The sequence below is a fragment of the Diospyros lotus genome, chromosome 5 (genome assembly GCF_014633365.1).
Source record: "Diospyros lotus cultivar Yz01 chromosome 5, ASM1463336v1, whole genome shotgun sequence".
Classification (NCBI taxonomy): Eukaryota; Viridiplantae; Streptophyta; class Magnoliopsida; order Ericales; family Ebenaceae; genus Diospyros; species Diospyros lotus.
The window spans coordinates 16769528-16783460 of NC_068342.1; the positions used below are offsets into that span (position 1 = coordinate 16769528).

At 38.4% G+C, this 13933-nt stretch overlaps 2 protein-coding genes across 2 annotated transcripts; both read right to left on the reverse strand.

Annotated features, from left to right (window-relative positions):
• Positions 1 to 627: 627 nt before the first annotated feature.
• Positions 628 to 1392, reverse strand: LOC127802126 (uncharacterized). Its single transcript, XM_052337820.1, has one exon. The coding sequence runs from the start codon at positions 1390 to 1392 to the stop codon at positions 628 to 630; it is 765 nt and encodes a 254-aa protein (XP_052193780.1).
• A 186-nt stretch (positions 1393 to 1578) lies between these two features.
• Positions 1579 to 2274, reverse strand: LOC127802127 (uncharacterized). The gene has a single exon (XM_052337821.1). It carries the CDS (start codon positions 2272 to 2274, stop codon positions 1579 to 1581), a length of 696 nt encoding a protein of 231 aa, XP_052193781.1.
• Between the last annotated feature and the right edge of the window lie 11659 nt (positions 2275 to 13933).

A 13933-nucleotide genomic window follows, 5' to 3' on the forward strand; every position in this document is an offset into this window, starting at 1 on the left:
CTTCTACAAATCTTCTGTAGTATCCTGCTAGTCCAAGAAAACTTCGGATTTCCCCAATGGTCTTAGGTGCTTGCCACTTTTGAACCGCTTCTATCTTTGCTGGATCGACAGCTATACCGTCTGCAGAAATTATATGTCCAAGAAATGCTACTCGAGTAAGCCAAAATTCACACTTCGAGAACTTGGCGTACAACTTATGGTCCTTTAAAGTCTGCAAGACTATCCTTAAATGTTCTTCATGATCACTCTCACTTGCAGAGTATATCAAAATGTCATCTATGAACACTATTACAAACTTGTCCAGGTAAGGTCTAAAAGTTCGGTTCATTAAATCCATAAATGCAGCAGGTGCATTAGTCAATCCAAACGGCATCACTAGATATTTGTAGTGACCATACCGTGACCGAAATGCAGTCTGGGTACATCTTCCGGTTTGATCTTCATTTGATAGTACCCTGACCGAAGATCTATCTTAGAAAATACTCTAGCTCTTTGAAGTTGGTCAAACAACTCTTCAATCCTAGGCAACGGGTACTTATTCTTTATGGTTACCTTGTTTAACTGTCAGTAGTCAGTACACATACGTAAGGTACCATCTTTCTTTTTCACGAACAATATCGGAGCTCCCTAGGGTGACACACTTGGTCTGATAAATCCTTTGTTAGTCAAGTCTTGTAATTGCTCCTTCAATTCCCTCATCTCAGCAGAGGCCATCTTGTACGGAGGTATGGATATTGGCTGTGTACCTGGTACAAGATCTATCAAAAATTCAATTTCTCTTTGGGGAGGTAATCCTGGTAATTCCTCGGGAAATACCTCAGGATACTCATTCACGACCCTCACTGATTCCAACTCGAGACTTTTCTTTCCTGATTTGGGTTTGGTTGTCTGTAACGTGTGCAAAGTCATGCCATTTTCTCTCTTAATCTTCCTATTTTGACCTTGGAACACAATCCACTCTCCGTTAAGCTTGGGTAAGCTCACGGTCTTACTCTTACAATCTATTTTAGCCTCATGTAGCGATAGGAAATCCATACCGATAATTATGTCGAAATCTTGAATGTCTAACACCACTAAATCAATCTTGAAACTTTTCGATCCCATATTAAAATTACACTCGCGGCATCCTACCGCAGTTCTTAGAGTTGAACCCATAGGAGTGGCTATTACCATTTGATAACCCAATTCCCTAGGTTCTAACTGTAATCCTTCTACTGATGCATGCGACACGAATGAATGCGTAGCACCTGGATCTATTAAAGCATGAACTGGAATATTCGAAAAGAACAGTGTACCTTCAATAACTGCAGGATCGGCCTCAGCGTCCTCACAAGTCAGATTGTACACTCGACTTGGACGAACATTTTGTGCACTTCCACTCGATGGTTCCATCTTTTGCCTTTTTGAGCAATCTTGCGAGATATGCCCTGGTTGACCACAGTTGTAACACACCACTTTTCCCTGATACCCAACCTGGGGCGTTGCTTTGTTCTTTGGGTAGTTTCTTCCAATGTGGCCTTCTTCACCGCATCCGTAGCATTTTACAACACATCTTTTTCCAAAGTGTTTCCTCTTACATCAAGGGCACTTCCCGTCATCCCTTGGTTGAGTCTTCGAACTGTCCGGTTTACCGCTCTTACTTCCTTCCTCTGTCTTAATTATCTTGGCTCGTGTCAGATTTCTCTCAATGGTCAAAGCTCGGTGCAATGCTTCTTTGTAAGTTTCAATGTCCCATCCACTTAAAACTTGCTGGAGATGTTCTTGTAATCCTGAAACAAACTTTTGTGCCTTCTGACTCTCGTCAGTTTCGTACATGGGCACGTACCTAATCAGTTGAATGAATCGATTATCGTATTGGCTCACAGACATCTCGTCCGTCTGCTTGAGCCTCATAAACTCCCAGATTCTTTCTTCCTTCAAACTCTTAGAAAAGTACTTGGCGTTAAACTCTGCCTTGAATCCTGCCCAGGTATACATTGGTGCATCCTCATCTTTAGCCTCACGCTCCTTGTGTGACCTCATTATTGAACGCTTGGTAGATTGCCACCACCGACCTGCTTCTTCCTCCAACGTGTAGGTTGCACACCTTACCTTCTCCTCTTCACTACACTGGAGATGTTGAAGTAGTTTCTCGGTTTGCTCTAGCCAATACTCGGCTGAGCTAGGATCATCGCCAATCCTTCCTTTGAACACAGGGGGTCTCAAGTGTCGATACCGCTCCAATGCCGTGGTCGTGTGCCGAGTAGGCTCCTCCTGACTCACGTATGTCAGCATATTTTCTAAAAATCGCTCCGTTCACTCAAACCGGTCATCACTGAAGCTCGATTCCCTGACGTATCTTCTGTTCCCTCTTAGGTGATTCCTACGATCATCCTGATCTTCGGGATTATTTCCTTCTCTTCTCCCACTTTCGTCATGAGCTGCGTCCCGTAGCCTTCGTGTATCCACCATCTGAAGTGAATCACGGAAATAAATTATACTCAAGACAAGATTGTTTCTATACAAAGGGGACAGTTTTATTTCTTTATAATATCCCACAAAACAGAACAACTTAGTACAACTGTAAAGGAAAATAGACATAACATCTTATTTTATTTTATATTTACATATCACTTCATCCATCAGCTATTTCTTCGGCCTTGCTCAGTAGTTCTTCGGCCTCCAAATCCATGACTCCTTGTGGTCCTCGTCACTGTCGGATGCTACCAGGGGTCCTTCGTCATCATCTTGGACCTCCTGAGATTCCTCATCTGATTCCTCATCAGAGCTAATATATATGACCTCATTCGCGAGATTTGCAGCAATCTCTGCCTGTTCTTCCTCATCCATAACGTCCCCGAGTAGATCCTGATGTTCGTTCCGCATTCTTGCGCAGAATTCACGTAGAGAGTCGTCTTCCCAGTCTTGCCACAAGCATTGCGCAAAAGTCTTCCATTCCCCCTCCAGCTGATCAATAAGAAAACCGATTTGAAACTCTGATAAATCTACCATCTGTTGGTAGCTGGGGGGCACATCATCAATAATTTCCTCCATTGCAAGTAGAAACACATTCATGTCCTCATTTTGCGGGTTTCCTCGAGCTTCGATCCTATTTGCCCAATGCGACAACAGCACTTGGTCCACCATTGCTTACTAACAATACATATAGATTTTCTTAGAAATCTCAAACAAGTGTCTCCTAAAGTTCTCTTATAACACCTAGAATCTATAATCTTATTCTAAGTTATCAATTCTAGCTGTGTTAAGTTCAATAACCTAGCCTAACCATCCTAGGGTTTTAACCTAGGGCTCTGATACCAATTGTAACACCCCGCCCTATACAGGCGTGTCACTATAAGGAAATTCCCGGGGTTTTTTTTTTTTTTTATTTCTCCAAGTCTGTTACTCGCGGTGCCTGTGAGCACAATCTTCACATGCAGATGAAACACTCGTCGCAAAACTACAGCCGGCACCCGCTGTGATCTCAAGAACAATCTCCACATGCAGATATATACCCCGAGAGTTCCAGTCTTACTCGTTTAATTAACATTAGCATAATCACAACTAAACGAAACATTTCAAATACAGCGGAATACTTAACCATCAAAATAATGTGGCCTGCCACATGTTACACAAGATGTTCCCTACCAACATACATATAACATCGTTACTAAATGTTTACAACACCGACGTACGATTGTTCATACATATAGCAAAATAAGTTCCTATGCTATCAAATGATACAATGACTATCACATAAACACTGTTGGCTCTCCGACCTCGTCCTTGACCTCGCAGCTGTCCCTAACTAGAACGTTGAATGTTCTAGGGGCATAACCCAGGTTAGATGATGAAACATCTAAGTGAAGGCATGAAACAGTTTATATAATGCATGAAAGACACATGAGCATGGCATACTAAACGACAATATGCAAGACACGTCAAACTTGAGAAATTTCCCTAACATACTTAATCCCCGTGTGCCCTACCGTGTCACTCGGTTACCAGTCCCGGATGCCCTACCGTGTCACCCGATCACCAGTACCGGCCCCAGGTGCCCTACCGTGTCACCCGATCGCCAGGATTAACCGTGTCCCATTTTCAAGAAGACCCCGTCCTGCCCCATATGAACCCAACGATGTAATGAAACTAGACCCCAAATGATATGAAAATTCACACGCCATGCACTAACATTTTAAAGTAAACCAGTTAATGCAATGTAGCGAATATCGACACCATGACCATAAGCAAAAACCTTGTAATATAAGCTAAGTCTAGGAGGGTATAATTGCTCACTAGAACTCACCAAATGCACTTAAAAACACTTTCAAGACAAGGTAAAGCTAGAATCAAACCACTCACCTCAATTCGGAAAAGTCTGAATTTTGCCTCGAAAAACGTGCCACTCCTTGAAAATTGCGTAATCCTTCTTCCAACGACCCAATTGACTCCTATTTCACCATTTAAGAACTTTGGAATCAACGTTTCTATTTTTCCATAATTTTTTCTATTTTTATTTATTTTTCAAACATCTATACCTTCAGAAATTCATTAAAAATACCAAACATCAATTTTTACAAAATATTCTTCCATGATAATTCCTAAAATATTTCTACCTAAATTCTGAAATTAAAAACACACAAAAACCCTACCTCACGCGCCCTCACGCGCCACCCAGAGGTCCTACGAGTGGGAGCCACGCGCCGCCGTCTAGTTGTCTTCTCCGGTCGTCTTCCCCGATTTCGGCGACGTCCAATGCCCTAACTTCTTATAGGGGCTTGTAGTGCTCTTCAAGGCTACCCCAATGGAACCTTCAATCGTCGGAAAAAGTGGCCGGATGTGGGTTTAAAACCCAGTTGCACGTCGCGGCGGCGGCGGTTTAACTTTCCGGCCAAGCTTCCAAAATCCCTCCAAATCTATACCAAACGCTCCCAAATTTTCCAGAATCAATCCTTAGAACACTAAGAACAAAAGCCCCTTATCCTTGCGCCTCGATTCAAGCCCAAACGCCCTGAATTTCTCTCGATTCTTTTTGAAACCCTCGGCCTTGGTTGGCTATTTATACCCGTTTTCGACGCCAAAACCCACCAAATCTTGCTTGATCTTATCTCCTTATCCCAAAATCTAGCTTCTAAATCGATCAAATAGCCCTAAATCATGAGATTTGGACCTTAAAAATTTTGGCCGAATCGGCGGTCACTTCCGCCATTAAATCCGATCGCATCAAGGCTATTTCTGGCCAATGGCAAGCCTTAGCAGCTTCATCATCACCTGAAGCTACCCTAGCACCCTTTAGGCGACCTTCCCGATGCCTCCAGAGGTGGCTGCCGGCGGCCATGTGCGGTGGTCGCGTTCCCACTATGCAAGTTTTACAAAATTGCATTTTCACCCCCTATTTTCTTCATTTGACATTTCGGCCCTTTCCTTTGAGTCCCTGATCTTTCTAAATATACCACAACGACCCTCAAGTTCTATATTTTCCATTTCCTTTTGGAATTTTTGAAAAATTCGTCGATTCGACCTCCCACTGATATTTTGCAAAATCTTCACTTTTGCCCGAACTCTCCTAATTGCGTGCTTTTGACTTCAACCCTTCGAGATCTCTTGATTTTTTAGTAAATATCGCCCAATTGTGCCATTTCTCCTCAATTGGCTCATCTTAACCTAGTCATTCGTCTTTCGTTTAAGTTTTGAATATTGCACTTAGGCCCAAAACTTTGCTAAATATCATTTTAACCCGTATATTCAAAAATTCTCTTATTATTTAATACCGGGTATTACAAAAGTGCAATTAAAAATGGTCCAGGGACCATGTTGCAAGGGCCTAAGTGTAAATTACCCAAAAAGTTTGGGCTAATGTGTAGTTCTTGAAACCTCTAGCTAGATCATTGGAATAATGAACTAGGCCAACTAAATCATTTGGGAGTAATGATTGCGGATTTCAAACTTATTCCAATATAGTTAAGTCATGATTGCGGATCTCAAATAACATTTAATCCATCGTTGGATCATTTTGAAATTCAAGACTTAGCTTCCAAAAGTCTTCAAACCTTATCCTCAAGGACACATGGCAATCAACCATTGGCCACTTGGAAGATAAGATAAGGTCACATGATGGCTCATAATGACCCTTTGAGGTGGCATTGCATGATTGGCTAAGGAAAAGCTTACTTAGCTTTCAAGTTTACAAAAGTCTCCAAACTTTATCCCTAAGGATATGTGTGGCAAGCATTCATTGGCCACCTAGAGATAGGATTTGAAGTGTAATGATGAGAAATGTGGAAAATGCAATTAACTGTGTGGGATGTAGTTGTAATGATGGGAAATGTAGAAAAGGTAATTTACCATGTGGGATGTAATGATGGGGAATCTTGAAAATCTAATTAAACATGTGGAAGCACAAATCCCTAGGGACACATGGCATATTTTAATTGGATGCTCATGGATGGAATGATGACGCGACACATGGCGCGATTTGGTTCGTCGAAGTTTCCTATAAATAAGGGCTTTGGGGTTATTCATTTTGGGCACCAAGAAAGGAGGAAAAGGAAGGGAGTTTGAGAGAGGAAATGCTACCAAAAAGAAGGGAGAAAATCAGGGGAGAAATGAGGGAGAATGGGCCTTGACGGAGTTTTCGGGTCCTTCTCGAAGTTCGTGCAAAGCAGTAAGAAAAACTGTGAGAAAACCCATCCCACTCGTTGTGAACTGTGCTTCCTAAGGTAATTGGTCAAGGTGAGTGATTCCTGCATGTTTTGTGATACTTTGAGCATTTGTTGCTTCACTTGTGTGTGGATGTTGGCTTGCATATCATGCCTTTATGGCTTACATGTCATATTTTCCCTTGGTTATGCATATTTCTTCTACTTTGTCATATATCATGTTCATGTTGAAGACTGTGGCTAGTTGTTGAGACATTATGGAAGATCTCATGCTCTTACGATGAGCCAGGGGTGACTATGATGACCGCAAGGGTGATTTCAACACTTTGGCATTGCTACCACAAGAGTGGATTTCATAATAGCATTATTGCATTTGCACGCATGTACTCTCCTTTTCTGAGTCACTCACTTAGATGTTATTATCTAACTCAGGTTTTTCATACCCCTGGGACATTCAACATCCCAAGTATATCAGATGTGCCAGGTGATCCAGGTTCTAATTCAAGCAAGGGCAAAGAGGTGGTGCTTGTCTAGATTTAGGTTTTATTTCATTATTATGTACCCTTGTAACCAAGTGATGTATTGTAATAGAAACTAGGATGCTCAAGGTTGTAAAAGGTGTGTGTGGGTGTCCTACGGTTGCTCTTATGTATATGTACAGTAAGATGTACTTTTGTAATACCATAGATTAGTGGGTATACGGGATATGCGGTACTGTTGTGGTGGTCATGACACACTTCAAATGTTGTATGGGGAAGTTGCCATGATGAGAGTTTATTCGCTAGCTTGGGCATGTATTGCAGTTATAACTTCAAGTAGTGAGTTGTGTCGTTTGGGTTTATTGAAAGTTGTATGCGTTTCCTGTTCGTATAAAGGAATCTAGTGGAAACCCCTTTATTTAGCTTTGGTTAAGCTCGCAGGTTCGATCCAATGCTTCCGTTAGTAAGGGTTTCCATAACGCCCGTAGGTGATGTCTTAATTATATTTCAAGTTATTGCGTATTTGAAAAAGTGGGGCGTTATAGACCCCATACAAGGTACAAACCCTACTGTGCTGCCCCAGATCTTTAGCATCTGATCGTCTCTCATGCAGTCTACTATGATGTCTCGGTTGATAGGTCTCATGTACTTTATCGCAAGCCATCCCTCAGCCCTCTACACATGGGTCCCTAGATCCAGACCTGTTACTGCAACTAAACCAATAGTGTTGTCACGTTATTAGGGTCTTTGTTCCTATATATACAAGTCATTTTGGTTGCACCACTATCGCCTCATCAACTAACATAACTCATACGCCATCGTTTGACCACATTCGGTCTCTTGCTTAACCCAATCCCTTATATCCTCGATCTATGCATCTCATTTTCAACGTCAATAAATGGACCTCGAAAATATTCACTATCTGATCCTAACTCAATGGTTAGTCTATGTCACATTAGACTGAAGGATTCGATCATCCCCGATAACCACCAGTTATATCATTCATCGTAAGGATTTCAACTAATGACCTCAAATCAACAGTATCTAAATCTCTTGAATCCATAATCATGGTTACCGACTCAACCTTACATTCGAATCAAATCATCAGATCCTAACTTCAATAACTAAGTCCATCTGACTAGTTGTTCTATCACTTAACAAAGTTAGATCCTCAAATCAATAACCTATAGGACTTCAATCGTCAATCCCCGAATCTCCAAATAGGGATTTCATTTTATGAACCATTAGTCTCTTTTCCTCTTAAGTCTCCACTTGGGTTTCTAATAATTGGTTCTAACTATATCATACCTCTTAAATCTCCAAGTTGCTATTCCCTAACTCTCAAAATAGGGTTAACCTATGAGAATCCTCAACTGAAATAACAGTTCTTCTCAAAGTCAGACTTATCTAAGTCTCCAAATAAAATTAAGTTTTGATACCAACTGTAACGCCCCGCTTTTTTCGAGCGTTAAATGACTTAGGAATTTTGGGAATATATATATATATATTTTACATAAACTCAATATAAATCATTCCCTAACAATCCCACTCTACCTTCTTAGCATACCAAAATAAGAATCAATAAACTAAGACAGGTACTCATTACAAATGTGGAAGCTAAAATCGAAACCTAATATGGTACATAACCGAATTCACTTAAATTATAACATAAGAATCCGTACCATAGTACCCCTTCAAAACTAAATACATGGAGACTTATCATCAAGAGATAACAACTAAATACCTCAAATATACATTGAACCATAACAATTAAGCACCTCTAATACAGTCAAATGATATCTCAAGATAACCAATAAATACCTTAAACAACATTAAACAATATTGCATGATCGATTTCTCAAAACCTTATTCGTAATATGTACATTCTTACGTTTAACAAGACAACTTATCGATGGATCATAAATCTCTCAACATGATTAAAACATAACCGAATCTTCCTAAAGAAGCCAAATACTGGAATCGTCCTGCCAAGTCCATCGGACACGTGACCACGTGTTGTCACATCTCAACCACTTCCTTGCCCTAATTGCAAGTCTCAACTGGAACATTTGAATGTTCTAGGGGCATAACTTAATTAGAAGATGAATTTTCTAGTGAAGGTTTAATAATATGATATATGAATGCATGATGCAAAAACATGAACAACCGTATGCCCTAGTGTAACTTCCCTGGCCCTCTTGCCCGGTAAGAAAGCATAGGCAAAATCCTAACATGCTTTCAAGATAATCCTAACGTTGTTTCATCAATTGCCCTTAGGGAATTACAACTACACTATTAGAGTGACATCCCATCCCAATGCACAAATATCAATATGCTAATAACATCATGCCATATGAAAATAATGACTTTCCATGCAATAGTATATGAACAAATATGACAAAATGATCATAAATTTTGTGACTATCATGCTCAACATAACAAATATGAGTTTTTGGGAAAAACCACTCACAAAACCAAATTTAGGATAAAACTACTCACCCAATGCCCAAATTTTAGTACTCCTCGAAAAACGTGCATTACCTTGGTTTGTGTGCCCGACCTTGATTTTTGTACGACTCACTTCAACTTAAGACTCAAAGCACCATAATCATCATATTTATTTAAATAAACATTAAAACATATTTTTTCATAATTTCTTGTATTTTCTTTATTTTTCTTTCTATTTCTTCCTATTTTTTCTCAATAAATTCAAACTAAATATTTCTCAAATATTTCTCTATATCAATTCATAAAATAACTTTCCTAAATTTCTAAAATTTTCTAGAAAAGTTTACTCACCTTGACTTAGCCTCTCAGGCTTTCTCGGTATGCGTGCTTTGATCTCTAAATGTATGCCTGGTCAATTTCTGGTTCCAGGCGTGCTCTTCTAGCTCCAAATTAATTCCTAGAATATTTAGAGATTTTTTCTGGGATTTTTCTCCATTTGTTTCTATTTTCTTTTTTTTTCTTTTCCCTTCTTTTTTTTTTTTTTTTCTTCTTCTTCTTCTTCTTCCTTCCCTGTTCCTCCCTGGGCGCGAACTAGCTTTATGCCTGCCGCTGCCCGTGAGCTAGCCAGCCTTGCCGCTACTCACGCCGACTGTCGTCGTCCTCACGGCCAGCATTGCCGGTCATAGCTAGCTCCACCGCGGCCAGTCTCCCTACGAGCGACCATCTTGCAGTAGGCTGCCATGGCCGCTTGAAGCTTGCTGCCATGGCTGTTGCTTGCCGTGCGACCAACTCTGGCTGCCTTCGACCTCTGCTTTCGCCGCACTGGCCTCCACCGCAACCCGCGCAGCTACCGCCATTCACCATTTCTTTGCATAGCTTCCATTGCGGTCAGCCATGGCTGCTGGCTGCTTCGCTGCGTTTTAGCTTCCATAGCCGCCGCAAATCCAGCCAGCACCAGCCTCTATCTCGATCTCTCGCTCTCAGTCTCTCTTTTCTCATTCGTCAATTCTCTGCTTCAAACCTCTCGATCATTTGCTCTTAGCTTCTTCCATTTCCATTCTTATATATATATTCACTTGCATCCAAAACTTAATCACAAGCTCTTGCCAGCCATCACTTCTAGCAATCCACTTGCACCATTTATAGTTGGCCATCACTTTCTCCCTCGGCATACCCTCGAATGCTGCAAATTTGCCCTCTGTCTCACTATATATATATATATATTACACTAATATATATATGAGAAATTTACTCATTAATCTCCATATTTCATTTCTATTTCACTTAGGCAAATTCTGTAATTGCATTTACATCATCAAACATCAAATTAATTTTTATTACAATACTTAAAATGCAAGATTAATAACTTCAAACTTACTCTATAAGGACAATTTCATCTTTGTGCCCTCACAGGACCTTTGTTTCATCTTGGAACAACCACAGGGTTGATCATTATGAAAAATCGAAGCCCTCTCAAGGTTCCATTGACTTCCCGGTAGTCCCCTACAACAATTTGATTTTTTAGCTTAAATCATAGTTGTATTTTAACTGTACCGAAAATCGTTTCTGATCCAATTTCTTTCAATTCCATAAATCCTATCTCAGGATCATCGTCAATGTCGTATCATTTTCCTTAGATGTCTCAGCTCTAGGGCACTCCCTACAGTCAATTTGGTCAATTTTTTGGGCTATTTAGATATCAATCTTTCTCGAAATTTTATTTTTCTAATAAAAGATTTATTCTCAAGTAATCCCAATTTCTTAGGTATTATAGTATGTGCAGAAGTAGACTTTTCTACCTGCCATGACAGAAATGGCAAAAGCTTGAGAAGAAAAGGAGAAGGACGAATGAGCTTTCGGAGAGACGAAGGTTTCTCTCCAGAGAGAAAAAGATCCATTCCGAAGAGACGAATGAGTCTTTCCCAGAGAGATGAAAGAGTCTTTCCAGAGAGAGAAAGCTTCTTCCAGAAAGAAAGAAAACCTACCTTGGAACAAATTAGTTTTTCCAGAGAGGGGAAATGTTACTCCGGAAAGAGAAAAAGTCTTTATAGGAAGGGAACAAGTCTCTCCAGAGGAAGAAAGGTTATCGCGGGAATGGGATTGTTGGTCACTTAAGGTATGGTCACTAAAGAGGGGGGTGAATTGAGTGTTTAAAATATTATTGATTAATTATTTTTTTTAAGAATATATAAATTATTATTTTTAATTAAATTCTTATTATTTAATTTTAAACAAAATAAGATTTTATAACTATGTATATGTGAGTTTGAGATTAATAAATTTCAAGCCACAAGATATAGCAAGAATAAATAAATGAGGCATAAGACAATTTATAGTAGTTTGGTGTCTACATACACACACACACACCTACTCCACTCTCTCAAGGTCTCAACCACTCTTGGGGTTTCACTAATCACACCAAGGTTTCCATACTATCTCACCTTAGAAATTAGATACACTCTTAGATTATAACGGGTTGTAAGAAAATCACCAACACCAAGGTTTTCTTCCTAACTTACCTTGAAAACTAGATTCACCTAAATTTTAACGGTTCTACAAAACCTATACAATTCACAATGATAATTTAATTGTTATAAATAATTTATCCACACTTGGATACAAATAAGCAATTAAGAACAAATTATACAAAGCAATAATATTTAAATAAATAAATAAATTTATAACCTCAAATGGAGAAGTTCAGATTTGTCGTAGAAGACTTGAAGAACGTTTCTCCTTTTGCCTTATGACTCTTCGGTGGATATGAAATAATGTTTCGAGAGTCTTGAATTGCTTGGAAATTAGCTTGAGCGTTTTTAGGAGCTTTTGAGTACTTTAGATAGGCAATATGAGCAATGAATGTGCTCTCCAAAATGAATTTGGAGCTATTTTTAAGCATTCTAAAAATTATTGTAGCAACACTATAGCAACCGTCAAATTCACTGTAACAACGATGAAGTTCATTGTAGCAACAATAGTGTGTTTTTTAGCAACGGTAAAAATTCTGACCGTTGGGGGCACTGTAGCGTCACTATAGTGGTACTGTAGCAATAGTAAAAATTTGATTTTTTTTATCCGAATTTTATAAAATTATTTTTTTTATACATTTTGAAAATACTTTGAAAAATAATTTTAATGAAAAATAACACTATTAAAAATAAATACACTATAAAAAATATTTAAAAAATTAATTTTAAAAAATATATTTTTAATAAAAAATAATATTTTTGGTAATACATATTCTATGAAACATATTTTATAAATTAATTTAAAAATAATTTGATACTATAATTAATATATTTAATAAAAATACTCTTTTTGTTTATCACTAAAAATACTATAATTTGTATATTGAAAATTCTCTTTTTGTTAATCATCAAAACTTAATTAATATGAGCAAGTTGGCTCAACATTCTCCCCTTTTTTGATGATGAAAAAAACATGATTTATGAGATTATTAATTTGATAAACTATTTTAAAACTCCCCCTTAATTTTATACTAGAAGCTCCCCCTTTCAAAAATACTAATAGCATGAAAGTGTTTTGGATATAGTTTAATAGATAAAATATTTTTAAAAGTTTTAAAGATCAAACCTAATTGTTAAATCTCATTGCCTTGATTGCACCTGCTTGCCTTGAATACCTAGATTGATTTTCTATCTCTCAGATATACAATTTCATCACATACAAAATTATTCAAGAAAAAAAATTATCATACATTCTTCTCCCCCATACAAAAAAAAAAAAAAAATTATAACACACTCTCGTACATACAATCTCTCATCTCATAACATCTCATTTTTCTCTCCCTTTTGTCATAATCAAAAAGGCATTATTAGTGAAGAGAAGACAGATTTAAACAATATAGTCCATGAGAGACATTTACTAAGCATAATCCGCATAAACAGTATGATAAATATATGAAAGATCAGTTTAGCTAGAATGATAAAGAAACAATGATTACGGCTCATTAGTCAGAGAATTACGTGCTAACCATTCCAACCACAGATTCAAGTTACACAACATCTAAGAAAATATTCATAGAATATTCAAGGTGTACAATATCATTACATAATTCATAAAGTAATAATCTAATTCACCCACTTTGATAAATTTGGATTTCGCCGATGCTCTATGTTGATGATGGTTACCGAACACGACGGATCCAAGTTCATTGACATTACCTGGGAATGGCCACTGGCTGCTGCTAGGTTCAACTGGGCAATGTTGCAAACTAACTTCTTAGAAACAAGGAAACGATACATTTTCTTCTAGGATGACTGGGTTTTCAAAATTTCAGATAGGGTTTGGATCATCCACAAGTAATGATCCATTTTCATAATATGGGTTTGAATCAGTTTCTGAGTG

Bases quoted from the DNA above. Each gene is read 5' to 3' on its own strand.
- LOC127802126 (XM_052337820.1), bottom strand. From the start codon at position 1,392: ATGGAACCATCGAGTGGAAGTGCACAAAATGTTCGTCCAAGTCGAGTG.
- LOC127802127 (XM_052337821.1), bottom strand. From the start codon at position 2,274: ATGCTGACATACGTGAGTCAGGAGGAGCCTACTCGGCACACGACCACG.